General features: G+C 51.9%; 1 protein-coding gene and 1 pseudogene across 2 annotated transcripts in view; one reads left to right on the top strand and one right to left on the bottom strand.

The window, feature by feature from the left end:
- The window catches only part of NKAIN1 (sodium/potassium transporting ATPase interacting 1), a 41631-nt gene extending 21247 nt beyond the window's left edge, over positions 1–20384 (top strand). The window contains exons 2-7 of one of the 2 annotated variants that reach the window (XM_088790847.1): positions 13378–13515; positions 14915–14995; positions 16733–16930; positions 17574–17634; positions 18210–18291; positions 18440–20384. In XM_088790847.1, the coding sequence (XP_088646973.1) occupies positions 13378–13515; positions 14915–14995; positions 16733–16930; positions 17574–17634; positions 18210–18291; positions 18440–18449 (570 nt within the window). In that variant the 3' untranslated portion in view covers positions 18450–20384. Of the gene's footprint in view, positions 1–13360; positions 13516–14914; positions 14996–16732; positions 16931–17573; positions 17635–18209; positions 18292–18439 lie in introns of both variants that reach the window. The other variant, XM_088790848.1, reaches the window with a different exon arrangement.
- LOC148755613 (pre-B-cell leukemia transcription factor 2 pseudogene) lies at positions 8111–9863 on the bottom strand (annotated as a pseudogene).
- Positions 20385–20843: the final 459 nt, after the last annotated feature.

Raw genomic sequence — 20843 nt, 5'->3', positions numbered from 1 at the left:
GGACTGGCTCGATGTAAGTCCCCGAAGGGAAGTCCTTGCTCTCTGGGCACTTGAAGTCCGTCATCTGCACTCAACGCAGGCCTGGCACAGAGTTGGTGGGTGAATGAGGAGAGCAAGCGTGGAGCAAGGAGCCCGGAAGGGCCAGGCGGCTGCCAGACCAGATGGGGTGGGGCAGGGGGAACACACTGCCTGGCCTCAAAGGGGCCTGCACACCAGGACAGCTGTTGTCTCTTCTCCTTCAGAACATGTAAGGGACCCAGACTCAGAATCTTCACTGTGCAACAATCAGAGCTAACATGGCTTTTTACACATGGCTCCGGGCCAGGCAGTGTTCTGAGCATTTTACACATATTTCCTTTTTTAGGCCTGATGACGACTCCATGAGATAGGTGCTATTATCATTATCCCCATTTTACAGATGGAGACATTAAAGGACAGAGAGATTAAATGACTTGCTGAAGATCATACCGCTATAATAAGTGTGAAAGGTAGGATGCAAAAGTCTGGCTCCTGGGCCACACTTTTAACCACTACACCGTACAGCTTCTCAGGGAACAAGCAGCAGAATCTGACCTTGATATGAAACCAAGGACTTAATAATTATCCTAATAATGACAGATGTGGGCATAGTACTTTACAGTTTAAAAAGCACATCAGGGTATATAAATTGCTCTCATGGTTGTGCTCTTATTTGATCCTCCAATTTCTCTGTGAAGACAAGACATAATTATCCCCTTTTTGCCAATGAGAAATTAAGATCCAGAAAGGGAAAGTTTGTTGTCCAAGTAATGATAATTTACTGAGCACTTACTAGAGGCAAAGTCCTTTACTCACATTACTTCATTGAATCTCATACAACCCCAGGTATTATTAGTAGTAGTTTTCCCATTTTATAGATAAAGAAACAGGCTCCAGGAAATTTCCCAGATCCCACAGCTTGTAAGTGAGAGCTGAGACTCCATCCCAGGTCTGCCTGACTCCCAGAACCTGAGCTGGTAACTGCTCAGACCTCAGTCCCATGCTGGGCAGATGTTACCATGCAACTGTTTCTGTCTACCTTCTGGTCTTTCCCATCCCACCTCCATCATTATAGACACTCCTGAAACTCTGCCTCCTTAATTCATTCTCCCTGCCTAAGTGCCTGCTCCATTAAGGCGCTTTCTGCCATGAGTTTTTTGCTTAATTATATAGTGTCATTCATTGTACTTAATGGGGGGATCTGACTAATCACCTTTATATTTATCTAACTGTCCATTTGTCTGCGAAGAGCCTGGCTTTGGCTGGGTTTTCTCTGCCTGAATTGCCCTCCATCCCTGTCTGAAGTGCTCCTCTTGGAGGGTGCCCTCTTCCCAGGCCTTTGCTACCCACTTCAGAACCTGCTGGGGGTCTCGGCCTCTGGAACTGGGGATACCCCAACAGTTTGGATATGGGGACACAGGCAGAGGCAGAGTGGGCATTGCCAAGAAGGTGGGAGTCCTGGCAAAGTGGGAACCTGAACGTGGATGGAGAGGGATTCTGGGCCCTGCTCTCAGCCTTTCAAGGAATGCTCAGCATCTCCGCTGATCGCCCACTTCAGCCCATCCTTCCCCCCCAGCCAGAAAGCACTGTGCCCAAAGCGCCCAGCTTCCACGTCCTTCTGCGTAAACCTTCCCTAGCTCCTTGGGGCCAGTGGGATAAAGCTCTGGGTTGGAGGGCCAGCCACAGGTCTTCTCCACACTGCCACCCCTCGCTTCATCCAGAGCCACCCTCAGGCCCCCAAGTCTTCCATTCTCTCCCACGTCTGGGGTGACCAGCTTGCCCCACTTTGCCCTGGACTTGGAGGTTTTATCCTTTAAATTGCTGGACCGAGAAATCCCACCGTCCCAGGCAAACTAGGATGGTCGGTCAAACTGCCCACATCTCAGGGTTTTGCCCATACTTATCTGTCTCTATTAATTTGTTCTTTCTTTTCTTTTCTTATGAAAGTATTACCCCTCAGTGTAAAACCTTACAGAAATATCTCTGAGACTCTCAAAGAGGCCCCTATTCTCACTCTGCAGAGTTAACAGTTTGATGATTCTTTTTTTTCTGCACAAAAATAGGATCATACTCAAGTGGCTCTAGAGCCTGCCTTTCTTTTTTTTCTTTTTTTTTTATGCATTTCATTTTAAGTGTGTTTTTTCAGGACCCAGCAGCTCCAAGTCAAGTAGTTGTTTCAATCTAGTTGTGGAGGCTGCAGCTCACAGTGGCCCATGTGGGGATCGAACCAGCTACCTTGTTAAGAGCATCGTGCTCTAACCAACTGAGCTAACCGGCCGCGGCAGGCCTTTTCACACCACACACTTGGCTCTCTTTCCACACCCCGCTGTAATGGCTTGCGTTGTGTGTTCCACCACGTGGAGATGCCATAATTTACTGTGTGTCTTTCTGAGGGATGTCTAGAGTGTTTCCAGTGTTTTATTAGTATAGTCAGTTTAAGGCCAAATTTTAAATATCACCTCCTCCGTAAAGCCTTCCTTGACCCTCCAGGTGGTCTCAGGTTTTTTTCTCATTACAATCATTATTTTAATGGTAATAGTTAACATTTATGGAGCGCTTACCAGGTCAGGCACCTGACATACATTATCTCATTTAATTTTCACACCAATTCCAGGAATTGTGGGGACTGTTATCCTCATTTTACAGATCAGGATACTGAGGTGCACTGGGATGAGACCCCCAAACAGTCTGACTCCAGAGCGCCCCCTCTGCCCCATTACCCTAAACTGCCTCTCATGGTTTTCCAAAGGGTGCACTGGAGTAGGTGGTGCAGGGGGCCAGAGCCAGGTCAAATGCCCCCTGCTTTCCGTCTGTGCATTGGCACAAGGCCCAGCGGTGCCAATCTATATCCGAAGCTATATCCTCCAGCTTCCAATCACTTCCTGTCAGAACCCAGAAATTAGTGGGGGAAGGGCCCGGTGGGAGGAGAGTGGCACAGTAGTCCCAGATCCAAGGGGCGGGCTCTACTGGGCTCCTCTGGGCTTTTCTGGGCCTGTAAGAGGGGCTGCCCCATAGAAGGCAAGGAGCTGCAGGAGTGGAGATTGGGGGTCGCAGCGGACAGGGCAGGCCTGGGCTTGGGCATGACGGAGAAGACCCCTTAGTCCTCTCAACACCTAAGTGAAGTAGGCATCCCTCCTGTCCCCATTCTACAGAGGAGGAGACTGAGTCACAATCACTGGCCTGAAGGCCCTTCTTTTCACTGCCCACACTGCCTCCCACTGTGGCGCCAATGGGTTTGGACCAGATGGTGGATGAGGAGATAGGCCCCTTGAGATGGAAGGACCCTTTGATTTTAGACTGACCTTGGTCTCACCCCTGGCTGCTAGGCCCAGGGTCTATGCAAATTAATGTAGATTTATGCTAATTAGACCAGCACCAACCCCCTTGTTCTAATGGAGCTGCCAGCTCAGAGGTACAGTGGGATAGATCTGCCCAGAAGGGGCCTGAGGTGCCCCCTCAGCTGGGGATGGGTCAGCAGTCACTGGGGTGTGGTTGCCATGGAGATGGAGGCCAAGCCTGAGTGGCTGCCTCCTGACAGAACCAGAGCTGCACTCTGAGATAGTCCTGGGCCTCCCTAACAGCTCCAAGCTGGTCTCCAACTCCAAGCTGGTCTCCAAGGGCTAATTACCCGGAAGGTGGTGACCAGCTGCTCTCTGGCTCCCCAGACCCCGCTGAGAGAGAGGGTTGGGCCCCAGCAGGAGGGTGTGAAGACAGACAGATGGTAGTCTAGGGCCTTTGGGGCATGGGGAGCTGTCCTGAGGACGAGGGAGCTGGATGGGGGGGATTGCCCCGCAGGAGGGGAATGCTCCCTCCAGCAGGACTGTAAGGGGTGAGAGAGATTCCCAAATGCCCAGGCATGCAGACAAGTTCAGGAACACATCTCAGGGAGCCATGTGTTAGGGAAGAGTAAGGGCTTAGCCCCAAACTGACTGATTGGAACCTCGGCTCTTCCGTGTATCCTTGAATAAGCCCCTTCACTTCTCTGGGCCTCAGTTTCCCTATCTATCAATGAGGATATTAGTAAGAGATGTGAGTATGAAGGGTACTATATAGTAGGTGCTCAATAAATGATTCTGCAATTCTAAGACCCACTGAGAGAGAGTTCTGATCTCTTTCTGGGAGAATTTTGTTTTGTTTTCTAATGGGAAAGAATTGCCCCTCTTCCACGTCCTCTGCTGTCTGGGCTGGGGCAGATGTCCTGGTATGTGCACTGAGGAGGAACAGGCAGGACTGTCATCCATGAGGACAGGAGCTGGTTTGTCTCTATTCACCACTGAGTTCCCAGCACTTAGCACACAAAAGGCACTTGAGAAACTGTTTGTAGAATGAATGAATGAACAGATGGGAATTACTCAGAACAGTGTGTCTGGCACCAATAGGAGATTAATAAATGTTAGCTGTTACACCACTGCCCACTGGAGGCTGGGCTGGGTAACTCATGAGAGGCCCTTTGATCCAGAGCAAGCTCTGCCCCACCTCCACTCTGTCCCTTCCTCTGCCCCTGATTTAGGGAATATGGCTGGTGGTTGGGAAGAGCAATGGGGTGTAGAGGCAAGGACTCAGACCTTCACTCTGCGACTTCCTGTCTAAGTGACCTCAGGAGACGCAGGTGACTGCCCTGAGTCCCCTCTATCAAAGGGGAATTCTCACACTAGGGCTGTGGGGAGGACACCCTTGGCTGGCAGAATCTGGGTCTAGATATAGTCAGGCAGGGGGTGCAGGGCTGTGATAATCCAGGCAGAACCTGGGGACAGGCTGTACCAGGGGCCGGCGGAACCAGCTTCTGGGGGGAAAGGGCTATTCGGTTCTCAGCAGAGGTCACAGGACCCCAAGGCTAGTCCCCCTGCTGGCAGGCGGGCTGCAACAACACCCCACCTAGATAGTGATATATAGCTAGAGGCCCCCGTGGTATAGCTAAGAACACCATGGCCCAGAGGAGAAAACCGTCCAGGGTCCCACAGCATATTCGCATCAGAGGAAACCGCAGATCCTCTGAGCCACTCTTTTAGGTCTAAGCAATGAATCAACATTTAAAAACACTTTTTCTAACAATGTAATTTTGGGGTTGGCCAGTTGGCTCAGTTGGTTAGAGCGCGGTACTCTTAACAGCAAGGTTGCCTGTTCGATCCCCACATGGGCCACTGTGAGCTGTGCCCTCCACAATTAGATTGAAACAACTACTTGACTTGGAGCTAATGGAGCCTAGAAAACCACACTTAAATAAATAAAAGTTTTTTTAAAAAATGTAGTTTTGTTGTAAAAAATTTCAGAAATACAGAAGTGTATATATTTCAAAGCAAACATCTTCCTGTTTCCCCATTTCCACTCCCTAAAGAGAACCTCTCATAACCATTTGTTGTGTTTCACTGGTTCTTGATTTTGCGTTTATACTCACTTTTTAATGTGTGTGTGTGTGTCTCTCTTTTTCTGTCAGTGGAGGGAACTTTTTTTTTTCTTTTTTACACAAATGGAATCATATTGTTCTGCAGCTTGTTTTTTTCACTTAACAGTTATAGCCTTGGCCATTTTCCAGCAGGATCCAGGCTGGAACAGAGAAAGGCAGAAGGGCTGCGAGAGCCCAGGAAAAGAAAGGTGTGTGTGTGGGAGAGGGGGGTAGGAAGGAGTCCCCACAGGTCACTACACACAGTGGGTGAGAAAGCTGGCAGAGAAGCCCCCATCATTAACTGTCAGAGGATTGTGGTATCTGTCTCTAGACTCGAGTTCTCTGAAGCAGGAGCCACACCAGCTTGTTCATTGCCATATACCCTGCACATGGCCTGACACATAGTAGGTGCTCAAGAAATATTTGTTCAATAAATTAAGTCCCTAGGAAGCCCATCTCCCCTGATCCTGACAAAGACTACCTGGTCTCCATGACTGTACTCGTTTTAATCTCTCATTGGGTGTTTATTTCAATTCATACTCAAATGGCATTGACCTTAGAAATGGGGACAGAGCTCAGAGAGAGTGAGAAGACCCTCCCCTTATACAAGTCACTGCCTCTCTCTGCTGTCAGTTTATTCACCTCCCTAATGAACGGGTTGGACCAACAGATCTCCAGGGGTCCTTCCAGCTCTGCTGTTTGTGGCTTCAATCCCACTCCCTCATTTCACGGATGAGGGGCTGAGTCGAGTTTAATTTTGTCAGCTGCCTCAGAAATCCATTGGGAAAAGGGGGGCTTGAGTTTGGAGATGCAGCAAAGGCTGTTGCCATATACTGAGCACCAACTGTGCACCAGGTGCTGGGCTGAGAGTTTTATGTGCATGGTCTGAATCCTTAGGGCATTTTCCTGGGCTCAGAGAGGGTGAGTAAGTTGCCCAAGGTCACACCAGGACTGAGCTGGGGATAGAACTCAAGTCTGACTCACCCCAAATGGGGAGCTCTTCCCAATTTGGTCCTCTGTGAACTAAAGTCAATAAAAGAGTACCACGCTGGACCAAATCATTCTCAAGGAACTCCAGGGGTCCCTCCTCATTCCCCAGGTAGCCTGACTTCTGTGTCTAAGTCCCCGGGACATGGCTGGGATTTGGGTAGGAAAGTAGTTGACTTGCAGAATTGGCTGCCAAGGGCTTAGGCACAAGAGACTTCTGATGGGTTCTGTGGCCCCAAGCCCAGCCCCCTACCTGCCCTCTCCCCCAACCAGCTTCCTGGGGCTGGGGTGGGCCCATCTGCATTATTCATCCCTTGCCCCCCCACTACCCACCCCCCACCTGGGGTTCGCTCCTGGGATTGGCGTCTAGACAGACAAGAGCATCCTACTGAGAACAGAGGCAGCCCTGACTCCAGGCTGATGGTTCCCATGGCAACTTCATCCCCCTCAGCTGGTAGCTACCCGATAAATAAATAATCAAGGATGGGGGTGGGGAGCTAAGGGCAGGGGGAGGGGCAGCAGGGGAGCCTCTTAAAGGCTTCACTCTGGAGAGAGAGGGGAGAGGTAGGCTTGAAGTAGGCTGGGGGGTGGGGATGCTGGTATCGCAATGGGCAGGTGAGAAGACAGTGGAGGGAGAAAAGTGGCCAGAAGTGAGAGATTCTGAAGGTCAGAGAGCAGGACTTGATGACAGGCTGGGCATGGAGGTGAGGGAGCAGGAGGGAGATCAGGATGTAAAGTTGAGCTTTCTAGCTCATGTCGCTGGACACGTCATGGGGCCCACACACACTGGAAATGGACCAGATTTGGGCATGTTGCGTTCATGGTGAGCCATCCAATGGGTAGTTGGTTATAAAGGAGCTGGAGGCTGAAACATGAGGAGGTAGTCACCGAAGCTCAGGTGGGCATGTTTTGCTGGGATAAGAGGAGCATGAAGAAGGGCTGGATATAGCTGTGAGGTAGTCGGATACTTAGCGGCCTGATTACAGGGAGGATGAGCTGCTCCAGAATCAGGGGAGTGGCTAGGGAAGGTGGAGAATGAGTTTAACTTTAGCACCTACAGTGTGCCAGGTACTGCCCTTGCCGTTAGAAATACAGCAGTGAAGATCTCAGGCAGGAATCCCTACTCTCATGAAGTTTGCCTTCTAAAGCAGGAGACAGACAGTTAATAAGGAGTGGGTAGTTTGTTAGTCGGTGATAAGAGCCATGGAAAAAGTAAAACAAGGGGCAAGGCAGAGAGTTCTGAAGTGGACTAATTTTAAATAATATTCACACTCCTTACGACCGTTTGAGAGGTAGTGTGGATCATACCCATTTTGTTGGTGAGAAAACTGAGGTACAGGGAGGTCAAGTGATTTGCCTTAACAGAGTTGTACAAAAACCAGTGGCACCAGAATTCTAACCTAGGCTCTGCTCCTAACCACTGGACTGAATTATAGTAGCAAGTGGGCAGAGGTGCTAAGGGCAGGGAGGCCGAGGAGAACTTTAAAACAGTTTGGCTATGAGAGTGTTGAGATAGGTAAGACATTAGCTGGAGGGGGGTAAGGAACATTTTTATTTATTTATTTTTTCCACCTAGCGATTCTATTGGTTTAAGATGAGCTGCGTATGAGGTAATAAAGCCGTCTGGAGGGGTAGGGGGTGGGAGGCACGGGGGGCATGGCCCAAGTCCTCTGTCCAGAAGTTGTGTCCCCGTTTTTGGCATCTCTGGTGGGGCAAGGCTGGCATCTCCACAGATCCCAGAGTAGATAAGGGGTGGGGGAGGAGAGTGGTAAAAACCAGAGAGAGAGGGAAACAGAATAGTTGTACATGTGTGTATGAGATAGATCTGAAAAAGAGGTTTATGGGTGTGTTTCTGTGTAAGAAAGGGAGAGAGTAAAAAAAGACTGAACTAAAGGGAAAAAGGGGGAGAGAGACCCCACTTTCCCCTTAGGGGACCCCATTCTCCCTGCCATGTACTCAGCATCCCCAGCATGGAGAATCTGATGGGGAAGGGGACCACCCCATTTGCCCTTCTCTGTCTTGTGCTTCTCCTGTGTCTGGGGTTTGTCCTCTGGATGCCTGCATCCTCTTCAAGAGTCACCTTGTGAGCCCCCACCCCTGTGGCCCTGAGGGATGAGATCAGTTGGAAGTGTCAGAATGAACGCTCCCTGGTCCCTCTGTCGAGGATGTCACCGAGGATGGGGTCACAGCCTCCTGCCAGCCTCCGTTTGCCCTCATCTCCCGAGGGCTGCACATCTGGCCTCCCCCGAGGTTATCTCCGTAGCCCCCTGGCCCCATTGAGTGTCGGAGTGATTCCACCTGAGAAGCAGAGTAGGAATCTCCATGGAGCCCGGGCATCCCCAGAAACATGTCTCCGGATCCTGAGAGACTGAAAGAGCCGCCAGAGTCTTCGGAGGAAGGGGCTGTCAGGGAGCTGGTGCGGCTGTGGCCCCCCTGGGTGACTGACACGGCGGTCTTGCCGGCATAGATGTTTGCCTCCTCTTGGAACTTCCCAATATTTTTCTTATAGCGAATCCGCTTGTTGCCAAACCGGTTGGAGACCTGAGAGACAGTGATGCCACACTTCTTGGCGAGCTCCTCCTTGGCCTCCGCTATAGGATAGGGGTTGCTCAGGTGGGAGTAGAAATACTCATTTAGGACCTCAGTGGCCTGTTTGCTGAAGTTCCGGCTTTTCCGTCTGGCATCCAGGAAGCAGGAACGCAGGAGCATGACGGCCTCACAGGAGCTCTGCTTGAGCTGCATCTGGATGGTGCTGAACTTGCGGTGGCTGATGCTGACCATGCGCTCCACCTCCTTGGGTGCCACGGGCCGCGTGCGGCTCTGCTCCCTCAGCAAGTTCATGACGTGGGTGGTGAACTCGTTACAGGCCTGCTCATACTTCTCCAGCTCCGACTGGTAGATATGGCGAATCTGTGCAAGTTTGGTGCGATAGTCCGAGTGTTCGATGGAGTTGTCAGCGGACACGCCGCCCCCAGAAGCTGCAGCGGCCGCAGCTGCTGCCGCTGAGCCCCGCCCCCATCTCCGGCCCCGCCTCACCCTCTGGCAGAAGCTTGTGGTCCAGGCTCATGAGCTGTGGGTCCACCGGCTCCTCCTGGAAGCTTCGAATGCTGCGGCCGGTTTTCTCCTTGATTTCACACGGGACACTAAAGATAGGGGGCTTCATTCGGTGGCAGTTTAGGGCATGTTTCTTGGCCTGGGCCTCATCCAGGCTCTGGGCGGTGATGGTCATTATCTGCTGCAGAATGTCCCCGATATCTTGCTTCCCTCGGCCTCCCGGGACCCCCCCCCCCCCATCTCCACCGGGGTCTCCGCCACCGGGAGGCTCACCAGGGCCCCCAGGCTCTCCACCCACCAATCCCAGGCCTCCCCCACCGCCCCCGCCTGGAGGGGGAGGCCCCAGCAGCCGCTCGTCCATAGTTGGGGGGCCCTAAGGCCCCTTCCCTGCTCCGCCCCTCCCCCGCCTGGTTACTTCTCCCCCAAACTCGCTGGGGCCACTTCTCCCTCCGCCCCCCCCCAGCCCGTCTATCCCCTTCCCGGCTCCCCTGGGGGTTCACCCCGGCCCTGAAGGGAGACCTGGGGTACCGGCTGGACCCCCCACAGGAGACCCCTGGCCCGGCGGCGGAGAAAATGGAGCTGGAGAGAGAGAGAGAGAGAGCACTTTTTTTTATTATTATTGTTTTAATGGGAGAGGCTTGAGCATGTTTGGGAGCCAGTGGGAACAACCCTGAGCAGGGGAGAGGCTGAGTTTACAAGAGAGAAGGAACTATGGATGGTGTGGGCTCCTGATAAGACGGGAAAAGATGGAGTTCAGAGTGCAGGAGGAGGAGGCATTGGCTTTGGATGGGAGGAGGGTCAGTACCTCAAACGTAGCAGGTGGGGGAGGGAGGGGGGAGGGGTCCCAGGAGGGTAGAGGACAGTGAGAAGATCGGAAATAGTCATCAGGGAGAGTGAGTTCCCCAGCAAAGGCCAGTCGGGTGGTAGGACAGCGTCCGGGTGCCTCTTGAAGTCGATCATTCCGGATCTACAGTGGACCCAGTCTGCCCCATAGAGTGGCTTCCTCCAGCAACGCTTGGCTGCTTTGCAAGCGCTGAGAAAACTCTTCATTGGGTGTATCCTATGTGGGCTTTTCCTGACGGGTGTGATGAAAAGGCAGGGGAGTATGAGTTTGGATTACAAGCGAAGCTGATGTTGAAGTGTGATACCAGTGGGCCAAGAGTTGCAATGTGAAGAACCAGGGAATGGGAGAGAGTGGAGGGTTGGGGGCTGGGGACCTGATCACCAGACTGGGCTCATCACATGAAGGGTGTTGAGAAGCCAGCAGGGGTGGTCCGAGTGGGGCCATCAAATTGGTGACTTTGGAGGTAGGAACATAACAGGTGATGACACAGTCCAAGGGATAGTGGGAAATGTCATGGGAGAGGAGTTTGAGAGATTGAACGGTTGTCGTGCTGGATGGGGTGGCCCCAGATGTCAAAGCTGATCAGTACGATGCAGAGATTAAACTAGCTTTCAAAGAAGGGGCAAGACCCAGCAGCCAGTGGATGAAGAGGCTCGCAGTGGATAGCCACAGGGTTATACAGCTCTGCGTGCAGCTTAGGGACCCCAGAGGATACCTACCCCACCTTTGCACCTGGGTGACATGGGGTGAGAGAAGAGAAACAGAGTCACTGGAGAAGAGTATAGAGAAAGTAGCACCCTTGGGTGCAACATGTAAGGGGTTGAGGGATACCTCAGGGAAGAACCTGACGCTACAGGGACATTTGCTGGTGTGGACGGGCTCATGAAAAAGGGGACAGGGGAGAGCTGAGTCAGAGGAAGCAGCACAAAGTGTATGGCGATCAAGGGTAGAGAGGACTGTTGTGCAGGCATGTGGGACTTATTCTGGAGGCATCAACAGATCCAGAGTTTCTCTCCCAAGGTCAGCAGGCCATTGGAGTCAAAACCAGAAGGGCCCTTAGAAGTCATTTAGTCCAGCAGCCTCTTTGTCTAGAAGAAGAGCCCGAGACCCAGCAGGAAAGTGACCTACCTAAGATTACCCAGGAGGCAGTGGCATACTCTCAACCAGAACCATGCCTCTTTACTGCCAGCCCAGTACCAACTGGGAAAGGTTGTATGTTGGTGCCAAGATTGGACAGGTGGCAGAGAAAAGCAGAATGGCTGCCTGGCTCTGCCACCAACCTGCTGTGTGACCTTGGGCAAGTCACTTCCCCTCTCTGAGCCTCATGGTCTCTTTCTCCAAAATGAGATATGATCTCAGCTCTGCCTTTCTGCCAAGGAGTACCCAATGAGAGATGAACTTGGAAAGCCCTTTATAATCTACAGGGCCCTGGGAGGGGAGTCACCAACAAGAGGCAGGCTGGCGCCAGATGGGTGGGTGCCAGGGTTGGGCCTGCAGCTTCCTGGGTCTCTGCCCAGCCTTGCCATCTGTGTGGTAGCATCAGCTCCACCTCCTCCTGCCTCCCTACCAGGAATAAAGCTCCTGGGATCTTCTTACTTTATCAGAATCTTCCAAATGCCTCCCCAGCCAGACCCTTCTCTCCTTTTCTATTTCAGTCAGGACTCTTGGTTGCAAGTGACGGAAATCACAAGTACAAGGAGGGAGAATTAGTTTTAGTCATGGCTGGAACCTCGGACCTAAAACAATGTCACAGGATACTCTCCGTACTTTTTCATCTTCCTCCCTCACTCTGTCTCTGTCCCTTAGCTTTGGTGACTCTCAGGAGCAGGGCACAAGGTGAGTGCCCATCCTTGAACAGATCGCTTTGTGTGGATTATTAGGGTAGGCTTGGGCTACGAGCCCACTGTGGAAGTTAGAAGTGGGCTCAGCCCCACCCAGGCCACATGAACTGAATGTTTGGGAGGCGGCTTCCAAAACAAGAGATGGATTCTGTCACCAGAGGAAGGGATATTGGTCAGTCAATAACAATAGGTATCCTTGGCACCATTGATCTTAAGTATATCAGCTGAAAGATTGAACCAGGGACTGCTGGAAAGGGAGCGTTGATTGAGTCGGATATCTTTTGCTGCGTAACAAATTACTCCAAAACATAGTAGTTTAAAAGAACCATTTTATTTAGCTCATGATTCTGTGGGTCAGCTAGGAGATTCTTCTGGTCTGGACTATGTGTTTATGGTCAGCTGGTGGTTTGGCTAGCATCTAAATAATCTAGGATATCCTCACTCTGATGGTTGAGTAGCTGTCAGCTGGGGTGCCTTGGTGCTCCTCCCTATGGCCTCTCACCCTCCAGCAGATCAGCTCAGTCTCCTTCCCAAGATATCCTCTGTGTTCTAAGTGTAGCAAGTGGGCAAACTCCATTTCACAAGCATTTTTCAAGCCTTCGTTTGCATTTAGTTTGCTGAAGTCCCATTGGGCAAAGCAAGTCACATGACCAAGCACAGCGTTAGTATCTGAGGGCACTGCCAAAGAACCTGGAAACAGGGAGAGGAAAAATTTGAGGCCAATTTTGCAATCTACTATAGGTCCCTCAGGAATGCGGAGTGAAAAAATCCCTTTCTCTGCAGTCCATGGATCCCGTAGGCCAGGGCAATCTCCAGATACGGGACCTTGGAAGAGGTGACTCAGGCCCAGGGGCTTCCCTGGACCCTCCAGGGCCAGGGCTGGAAGAGGCAGTCTGGATCGTGACTCCACCTGGCTCCAGTGAGAGCCCCACATGGGGAAGGTGCAAGCGCTTGAGCTGCTAGTGGGGAGTGCTTCTTGGCAGGGAGGAAGGCGTGCTGAACGCTGGCTCCCATCTCCCTTCAGCCTGAGTGAGGATCGGGTTCAGTCCCTCCTCAGTCCCACAGACTTGCCCCCACCGCCCAGCTCCCTTTGGTACTAAAGGACTGGGATGGCTCTGAGATGTGTGCACAATCCTGTCATGGTGCCTCATCACCATGGTAACTGGTGTCACCTCCTCCACAAGGTCGAGGAGTCCGTGTCCTTCCCTTTTTAGGGGGTGACTTTGGCCTCAGTCTGCTCTTTCCCTCAGGTGGCTGCACTGGAGCGGCAGATCTTTGACTTCCTGGGCTACCAATGGGCTCCTATCCTAGCCAACTTCCTGCACATCATGGCGGTCATCCTGGGCATCTTTGGCACGGTGCAGTACCGCTCCCGGTACCTCATTCTGGTATGACTCACTTGGCCCCTCGCAAACCTACCTCTCTCCTCTCCTCTACCCCACTCCCCACCCCCCTGCTCCTCTAGCCATAACTGTCCCCCACTTCGGGCACCCAGACCCCTGTTCTGTCTTGCCTCCAGCCTGGCTAGCAGTGTGAATGCCCAAATCCCAGTGTTTCTCTGCTGAGAGACAAGGTTGGTATTTTTCCTGAAGGATTTCCTAGGGAAAAATCCAGACAAGATATATCATTTAGTGAGTACCTAACCAGTGCTGAGCACCCTGCTAAGAGTTTCGCATGCTATTGTATCTTTATAACAGCTCTGCGAGAAATATTGTACCGTCTCCATCTTCCAGATGAGGAAACGAAACTCAGCAAAGTTGTGAGGCTTCCTAAGGTCACACAGCTGATAAGCAGCAGAGCCAGAGAGAAGGCTCCTGCCACATTACCACACTGCCCCAGGGAAGAAGGAGCTTGTCCTGTTTAGTTTCTCAGGTTGCTTTGGAAAGGCTTGGTGTTCATCAAGAATTTGGTCTAGAATGGAGAGTGTGGCTGTGAGGTCAGTGCCCACGTGGCCATTTCAGAATGGATTGTGTCCCTGGCTCCTTCCTCCTGCTTCCTCTTTCCAAGCCCTGGTCCTGGATGGTCTCTGTCAAACTCCTGTTTTCAGCTAGGCTCACCTTTGTCCCCTGCTCTTCCTCAGTGACCCATTCACATACCTCTCTTGAGGGAAAAGGCTTTTCGGTGGATTTACTACGTAAATGATTGACACCTACTACAATAGCAGTGACACACAACGTCCTGCTACCACCAGAGCCCACTCACACTCATTCTATGGCTTCTGCCCACTTCCCACAGGCTCAGCTCCCAGAAGCCTAGTGAACAGGGCCCTTCCAGAGCTTTCTGACACCTGAGAAAGATAAAAGAACAACCCTTCTCTCCAGTACTCAGGGAAGCCTCAGACACCAGTGTATAAACAGCCCTGTCTGCCAGGTGGCGGCCACTGGAATTGCAGGCATAGGGCTTGGGTGGAAATGGCCAGCCCCTCTCCAGTTCTTTGCCATATCTGGTGGCTGTTTTTCTCTATGGAATGGATGGAATTAGCTACCCAAGGAGTTTGGTTTGAGTGACAGCCCTACCTCTTCCTAGCTGTGTGATCTTGCAAAAAAAAGATCCCCTGTAGGCCTTAAATTAGTTATCTCTGAAGAGAGGACAATACCTTCCCTGGAGGGCTGTTGTAAGGACTGGATGGTTATAAAAATGATTTGTAAACTAGAAAGTGCTCTGAGTAAGGCATTGTCATAATTTTTCCTGCAAAGATCTCAATCCCTGAGTTTTGTCTCCATGGACACACCCCAAACCCACTCCCTCAGGCCCCACCCACCCTGACTCCACCTTTGCTTTCTCCAGTATGCAGCCTGGCTGGTGCTCTGGGTTGGCTGGAATGCGTTTATCATCTGCTTCTACCTGGAGGTTGGACAGCTGTCCCAGGTAAGCCTCAGGCCTGGCAGTGCCAGAGGGCAGAGCCTGACCTTTCCCATCCCCCCACCCAAGGGCTCCCAGTGTGGTGTGGATCTGGGCCATCATCTTCTGAAGAGACCTCCTCCATACCCAGATAATCTGTGCTCCCATCCCCCACCACACATTTTTGTTTCTGGCTTCCTCTGCACACCCAGATACCAACGATGGAACAGTTAAGTCTGAAGAGCAATCTGAGTAAAGATGGCCTGTGGTCCCAGCTGATCACAGGCTCAGTAGGAACCAACAGTAGTATGTGGTGGCCCAGAAAGCGACTCTAGGCTCCACATGTGTTCAGTGCAAGTGAAGTGAAAAGCCCATGCACTTTGTACTGCTTAGAACACAAAAATTGGAGTCCAGTGCCAATCGATATTTTTCAGAAGAGAAAGAGATTAGGTAGAGTTTGTTCAGGGGAAAATTGAACAGACCATGTCGCATGGAGAAATATTGAAGAAAGTGGGATTGTTTAGCTTGGAGAAGAACAAGCCTAGAGGGCTCAACTTCTATTTTCAACTATAAAGAAGGCAAAATAGGGGCCGGCCCGGTGGCTCAGGCCATTAGAGCTCCATGCTCCTAACGCCGAAGGCTGCTGGTTCAATTCCCACATGGGCCAGTGGGCTCTCAACCACAAGGTTGCCGGTTCAGCTCCTCGAGTCCCGCAAGGGATGGTGGGCTCCGCCCCCTGCAACTAAGATTGAACACGGCACCTTGAGCTGAGCTGCCGCTGAGCTACCGGATGGCTCAGTTGGTTGGAGCACATCCTCCCAACCAAAAAGGTTGCCAGTTTGACTCCCTCCAAGGGATGGTGGGCTGTGCCCCCTGCTACTAGAAACGGCAACTAGACCTGGAGCTGAGCTGCGCCCTCCACAACTAAGATTGAAAGGACAACAACTTGTCTTGGAAAAAAGGCCTGGAAATACACACTGTTCCCCAATAAAGTCCTGTTCCCCTTCCCCAATAAAATCTTTAAAATCTTTAAAAAAAAAAAAAAAAAAAAAAAGAAGGCAAAATATATGAATGAGGACATTAGCTTTGCAGTTTGACCCTACTAGATTTAAATCCCAGCTTTAACATTTTCTAGCTGTGTGACCCTGGGCAAGTAGCTTACCCTCTCTGAGCTTCAGGTTCTTCATCTAGTAAGTACAGATAAGAGCAATTCCAACTTCCTATGGTTGTTGAGGGGATAAACGAGATCACACATCTCAGTGCTTGGCACCTGGTCAGCACAGTGAATATTTGTTAGAGGCCTGTATGAGTGAATGGACTGATGAACACGGATGCACACCATGGATAACACCATCTGATCTAGGCCAGCCCCTGGAGACTGTGGACCAAAGAGGGGAGAGGTTTGCCCAGGGTCACACACAGGGAGAACCGTAGAGAGACTGAATGGGCCATGAAGAGGCCTGTATTGAGGATTTCGCCAATGGCTGGAAAATTGTTCCCTGTCATTTTTAATGTCCTTTCCAGCCCCGAAATTCTGGGGTTCTGTGGGTCAGCACCAGCCTCTTCTATAGCTGATGGAAGAATGAGGCCTGCATGGTCATCACGCGCCACCTACAGGCCAAATGTAGATTTGCAGATACATTCCTGTCACAAATCAAGCCAGGGGAGGAGGCCCAGTTGTGAAGTAGGCTTTGTATAAAGTCTCCTGGGACTTGGGAAGAATCGCCAACCCCAGCTCAGCATCCTAGGCCCCTCTGCCCCCAGGACCGGGACTTCATTATGACCTTCAACACATCCCTGCACCGTTCCTGGTGGATGGAGAATGGGCCAGGCTGCCTGGTGACACCTGTCCTGAACTCCCGCCTGGCCCTGGAGGACCACCATGTCATCTCCGTCACTGGCTGCCTGCTTGACTATCCCTACATCGAAGCCCTCAGCAGTGCCCTGCAGATCTTCCTGGCTGTGAGTCCTCCTCTACCCCCACCTCATTCCCAGAAATGGAGTCCACAAACCCCTTTGTTTAGCCTAGTTCAGAAGGGCGGAACCTAGGTCTTCCAGCCTGCCTCTGTTTCCGTATCCTGTACCTCCTTCCTTTGCCCCTGCCTCAGACCGTGAGTCAGTTCTGGGTTTAAATCTCTAGTATACCCACTGTGTGACCTTGGACAAGTCACTTGCTCTCTCCAAGCTTGTTTCTTTATCAACAAAAAGGAATAACAATATCAACCTCTTGGAGTTGTGAGAATCCATTAAGAATAGCTCCAAGATAGTGATCATTTCCATTTCTAGAAGGGCCACCTCTTCTCTAGGCACTTGACACATACAGAGTCACATAATTCTCTTTCCTCTTAACAATCCAGTAAGGTATTGCCCAGGTCCAGCTAGAGAAACTGAGGCTCAAAGAGGTAAAATAATTACTTGTCTAAAATCACACTCCCAGAATGGAGAATGGAACCAAGTATGTTTGACTTTAAGGCCCAGTCGTTAACTTGAAGTTGTTATAGATTCGTCTTCATCTTAGCACATCTCCCCCCTCCAGTGGAGGTGGGCAGGGCCAGGCAGGGGATGGAGGAAGAGTGTTCCTCTCCTTGTTTCCTTCCTCCCCCAGCTGTTCGGCTTTGTGTTCGCCTGCTACGTGAGCAAAGTGTTCCTGGAGGAGGAGGACAGCTGTAAGTGTGCACTGCCCCTAGGGAAGTGGGGAAGCCGGGCCACCTGCCACCCGGCTCCTTCAGCACCCTGGACAGGGGCCTGAGGCAGCTCAGCGGGAGGGAGCCCTGGGTTGGCCCCTCACACGGGGGAAAAAGAGGCGGCATGGGTGGGTGGGGGTATAGCCAGCTCATTCTGGGCTGAGGCCCAGACAGCCATGTGCCCAGTCCACAGCCCTAGCACTGGCCCCGCTCTGAGACCCTGCCCCTTGGAGAGCCTCGTTCTCCTAGGCCTGTCGCTGTCAGGCACGGCTCATTTCCAGAGTCCCCCCCGCCCCCTGGAGGTCTTGCCCCTTAGGTGGCTCGAACCCTGCCCCCAAGAGCCTTCTCACTTAAGAGTGCCCCACCCTCCAGACTGTCCTCTTAGGGCCTTGGCCCCCTCCTGGGAGAGCTTCTCTGTGTCCATGGCCCCATGGGCCCATCCGTCAGGATCCGACAGCAAAGCCCACCCCTAAGGCCCTCAGATTCTTCCCTTTCAGGACCCATAACTCGCCCCCAAAAGGCCCATCCCTAACCATGTTGCACCTCCCTTTCCACAGTTGACTTCATCGGTGGCTTTGACTCCTACGGATACCAGGCACCCCAGAAGACGTCGCATTTACAACTGCAGCCTCTGTACACGTGGGTCATGGCGCGGAGCAGGATGGGGTGGGGAGACCCGGGTGGTAGTGTCAGGGAAGAAAGGGAGGAGGGATGAGGAAGTCAGCTGGGTCTTTCTATTCCCCTATTTTCAGGCTCCACTTTCCTAACCTACCTTTGTTTCCTGCAGGTCCGGGTAGCTTCTGCCCCGTGCCCACCCCAGCGCCGCTTGCTTTGTGGCTAGACTGACAGCCGCTGCCACGAGCTCGCGCCACGATGGCAGGCTCGCCCCCTAGCGGCTTGCCAACCCACTGCAGCCGGCGAGGCTAGATCTGGGTCTGTGGCCACTTGGACTTGGCCCCTTGCAGCCTGGACTTCGTTGGTGGGGCGGGGCGGGGCGGGCGGGTCGAGGGAGGGGAATCCCGGGGTTTGTATTTTTTTTATGTCAGCCTTGGCGTACGCTGGAGCCTCCCTCCCTTCTCCAGCCTCTCCCTTTCACCCTTCATCCAGCATCCTGTCCACTGTCCAGAAAGTAAAGGCAAGATGGACAGACTCACCCCATCTCACCACACTTAATCACCAGCTCTGGGGAAAGTGATCTAGGAGCAGGAGTCCTGGGTTCTAATCGCAGCTCCATCACTGAGTCTCTGTGTGACATCTGGTAAGGTTCTTGCCCTCTCTGGCCCTCAGTTTCCCCATCTCAAATAATTTCAAAAACCCTTAGCAGATGGAGCTCTTTCTAGCCTTCTCATTTGACTCGCAGTTCCCTGAGTTAGGCTGGGATTGTAATTCCCATTTTGAAGATATGGAAACTGAGGCCCAGAGATGCGATTTGCTTGAGGCCACACAGCTAGGCTTTTGGTGGAGACACGCCTTTGAACACAGTGTACTTTCTGTAGTTTTAGCCTCTAAAACCCAGAAAAGTAGTCTCTGAATTCCTTTTCAAGCCGCCTTCCAGCTTGGACACTCTAGAACCCATGTGATCTACATCACATTTACATATCACTGCCACCACTTGCCAACTCCTCTCTTAAAGCAATATACCTGTTCTCTTATTGGGAACCAGACATCTGGAGCCTAGAGCCCTGAATTCAGCCTGACCCACAGGGAAGCCTTCCTAGACTCAGCTTCTGCCCACCCTTGGCAAACCTTTCAAGCTTTCCCCAGGAAAGGGGGACCATAACTGACCACACCCCCTTCCAGGTCCCTGAAGCTGCTACACCATGATCCCTTACTCCCTCTGCAACGCCACTAACCCCTGACGGCTGCATCCACCTCACCAGTTGGAAGACCTATGGTTTCAGAATGGAAAAGTGCTAATCAGCGCTGCCTGGTCACCAGTGCTCCCAGATCACTAGCATTTATGACCATTCCAATGTCCAAGAATTCTGAAGAGGCAGAATGGGGGTGTGGGTCCTGGTGGTGGGCCAGCACCCTTCCATGAGAGCAAGTAGAGATGAGACCTCATTCTCTCCACCTCCTTCCACAGACACTCCTGCAGCCTGTCCCTAGCTGGTGAGTCTAAGAGCAGGAGGATCAGGCCTCCGCTTCCCAGTCTGTGAAACAGGAGTGACCGTGCATTAGAAAGGAGGGTGGGAGGCACCAGAGAACTGGAGGGACGTGCAGACTGTTTGCACACCTGAGCCAGTCCATGGTGACCACTTTCTTCCATGCGCTCCACCCTCCAATCTAGCATTTCCTACTGTCTAAGGCCAAAAAATCCTAAGCTAACACCCCACCCCACCATCCCAACTGTAGTGCTGTGCCAAGGAACCAGGCCCAGGAGTTCCGCTGGTCACCATGGGTATCGAGGTCCCAGGTGGTCAGCCCAGTCAGCTGAGGAGTACAGCTCAAGAGAGGGGCAGTTCCCTTCAGGCCTGGCTGCTGCCCCACCACTAGGCTAACTCCTGCCTCCAGTCCTCCCTTCTCCCACCCCTAGCCAGCTGTCATCTCTCCCCCACTCCTCCAACCCCCTTTCTACTCAAGGGGTTTAGCCACTGGTGCTTTGAAGCCTTTTGTTTTTATAAGACGGTTTTTGCAAGGGGACCAAGTTCTTACTGGGACCTTGCAAGGCAGGGAGTGTTCCCGTGGTTTCTGTGCAGGTGGGTTGATTAAAGATGGTGTTTTCTTCTCTATCTTCCTGTCCTCCTGCCCTGTGAGTCAGCAGGGTCCCTGCATGAGGGTGAGCAGGGGTTGGGGGTCAGTGTCATTGTCACTATCAAACATTCCTGGGTTCACTGGCCTATGCCTCTGAGTGGCTGTGTAGCTTTGGGCAAGTCACTCTCCCTTCTCTTCCCTTATCTATAAAATGCAGGGGTGGGACTAAATTAGTGGATTCTCAAACCAGGCTTCACAATCCCTTGGAGAGCTTTCTATTTATTTTTCTGATTAAGTGCATTTTCAGTTTATGCTTCCAAATATCCTTTGAATTTTGGTTCTGCCCTGTTCCTGACAATTCAGTTCCTGACTTGGGAATGAGCTGGCGGGCAGTGCTTTAAATAGATTCCTATGCCCCACCTAGGACATCCTGGATCCTTTCTGGCAATACACCAGAATCAGTGTTTTGAATTTTTTAAATTTTATTTACTTTTGTA

Source organism: Rhinolophus sinicus, chromosome 14 (genome assembly GCF_057876585.1).
Source record: "Rhinolophus sinicus isolate RSI-liver-muscle chromosome 14, RSI-T2T, whole genome shotgun sequence".
Taxonomy (NCBI): domain Eukaryota; kingdom Metazoa; phylum Chordata; class Mammalia; order Chiroptera; family Rhinolophidae; genus Rhinolophus; species Rhinolophus sinicus.
Note: the sequence above shows the minus strand (reverse complement) of the source record. Positions and strands in the feature narration are given on the sequence as shown.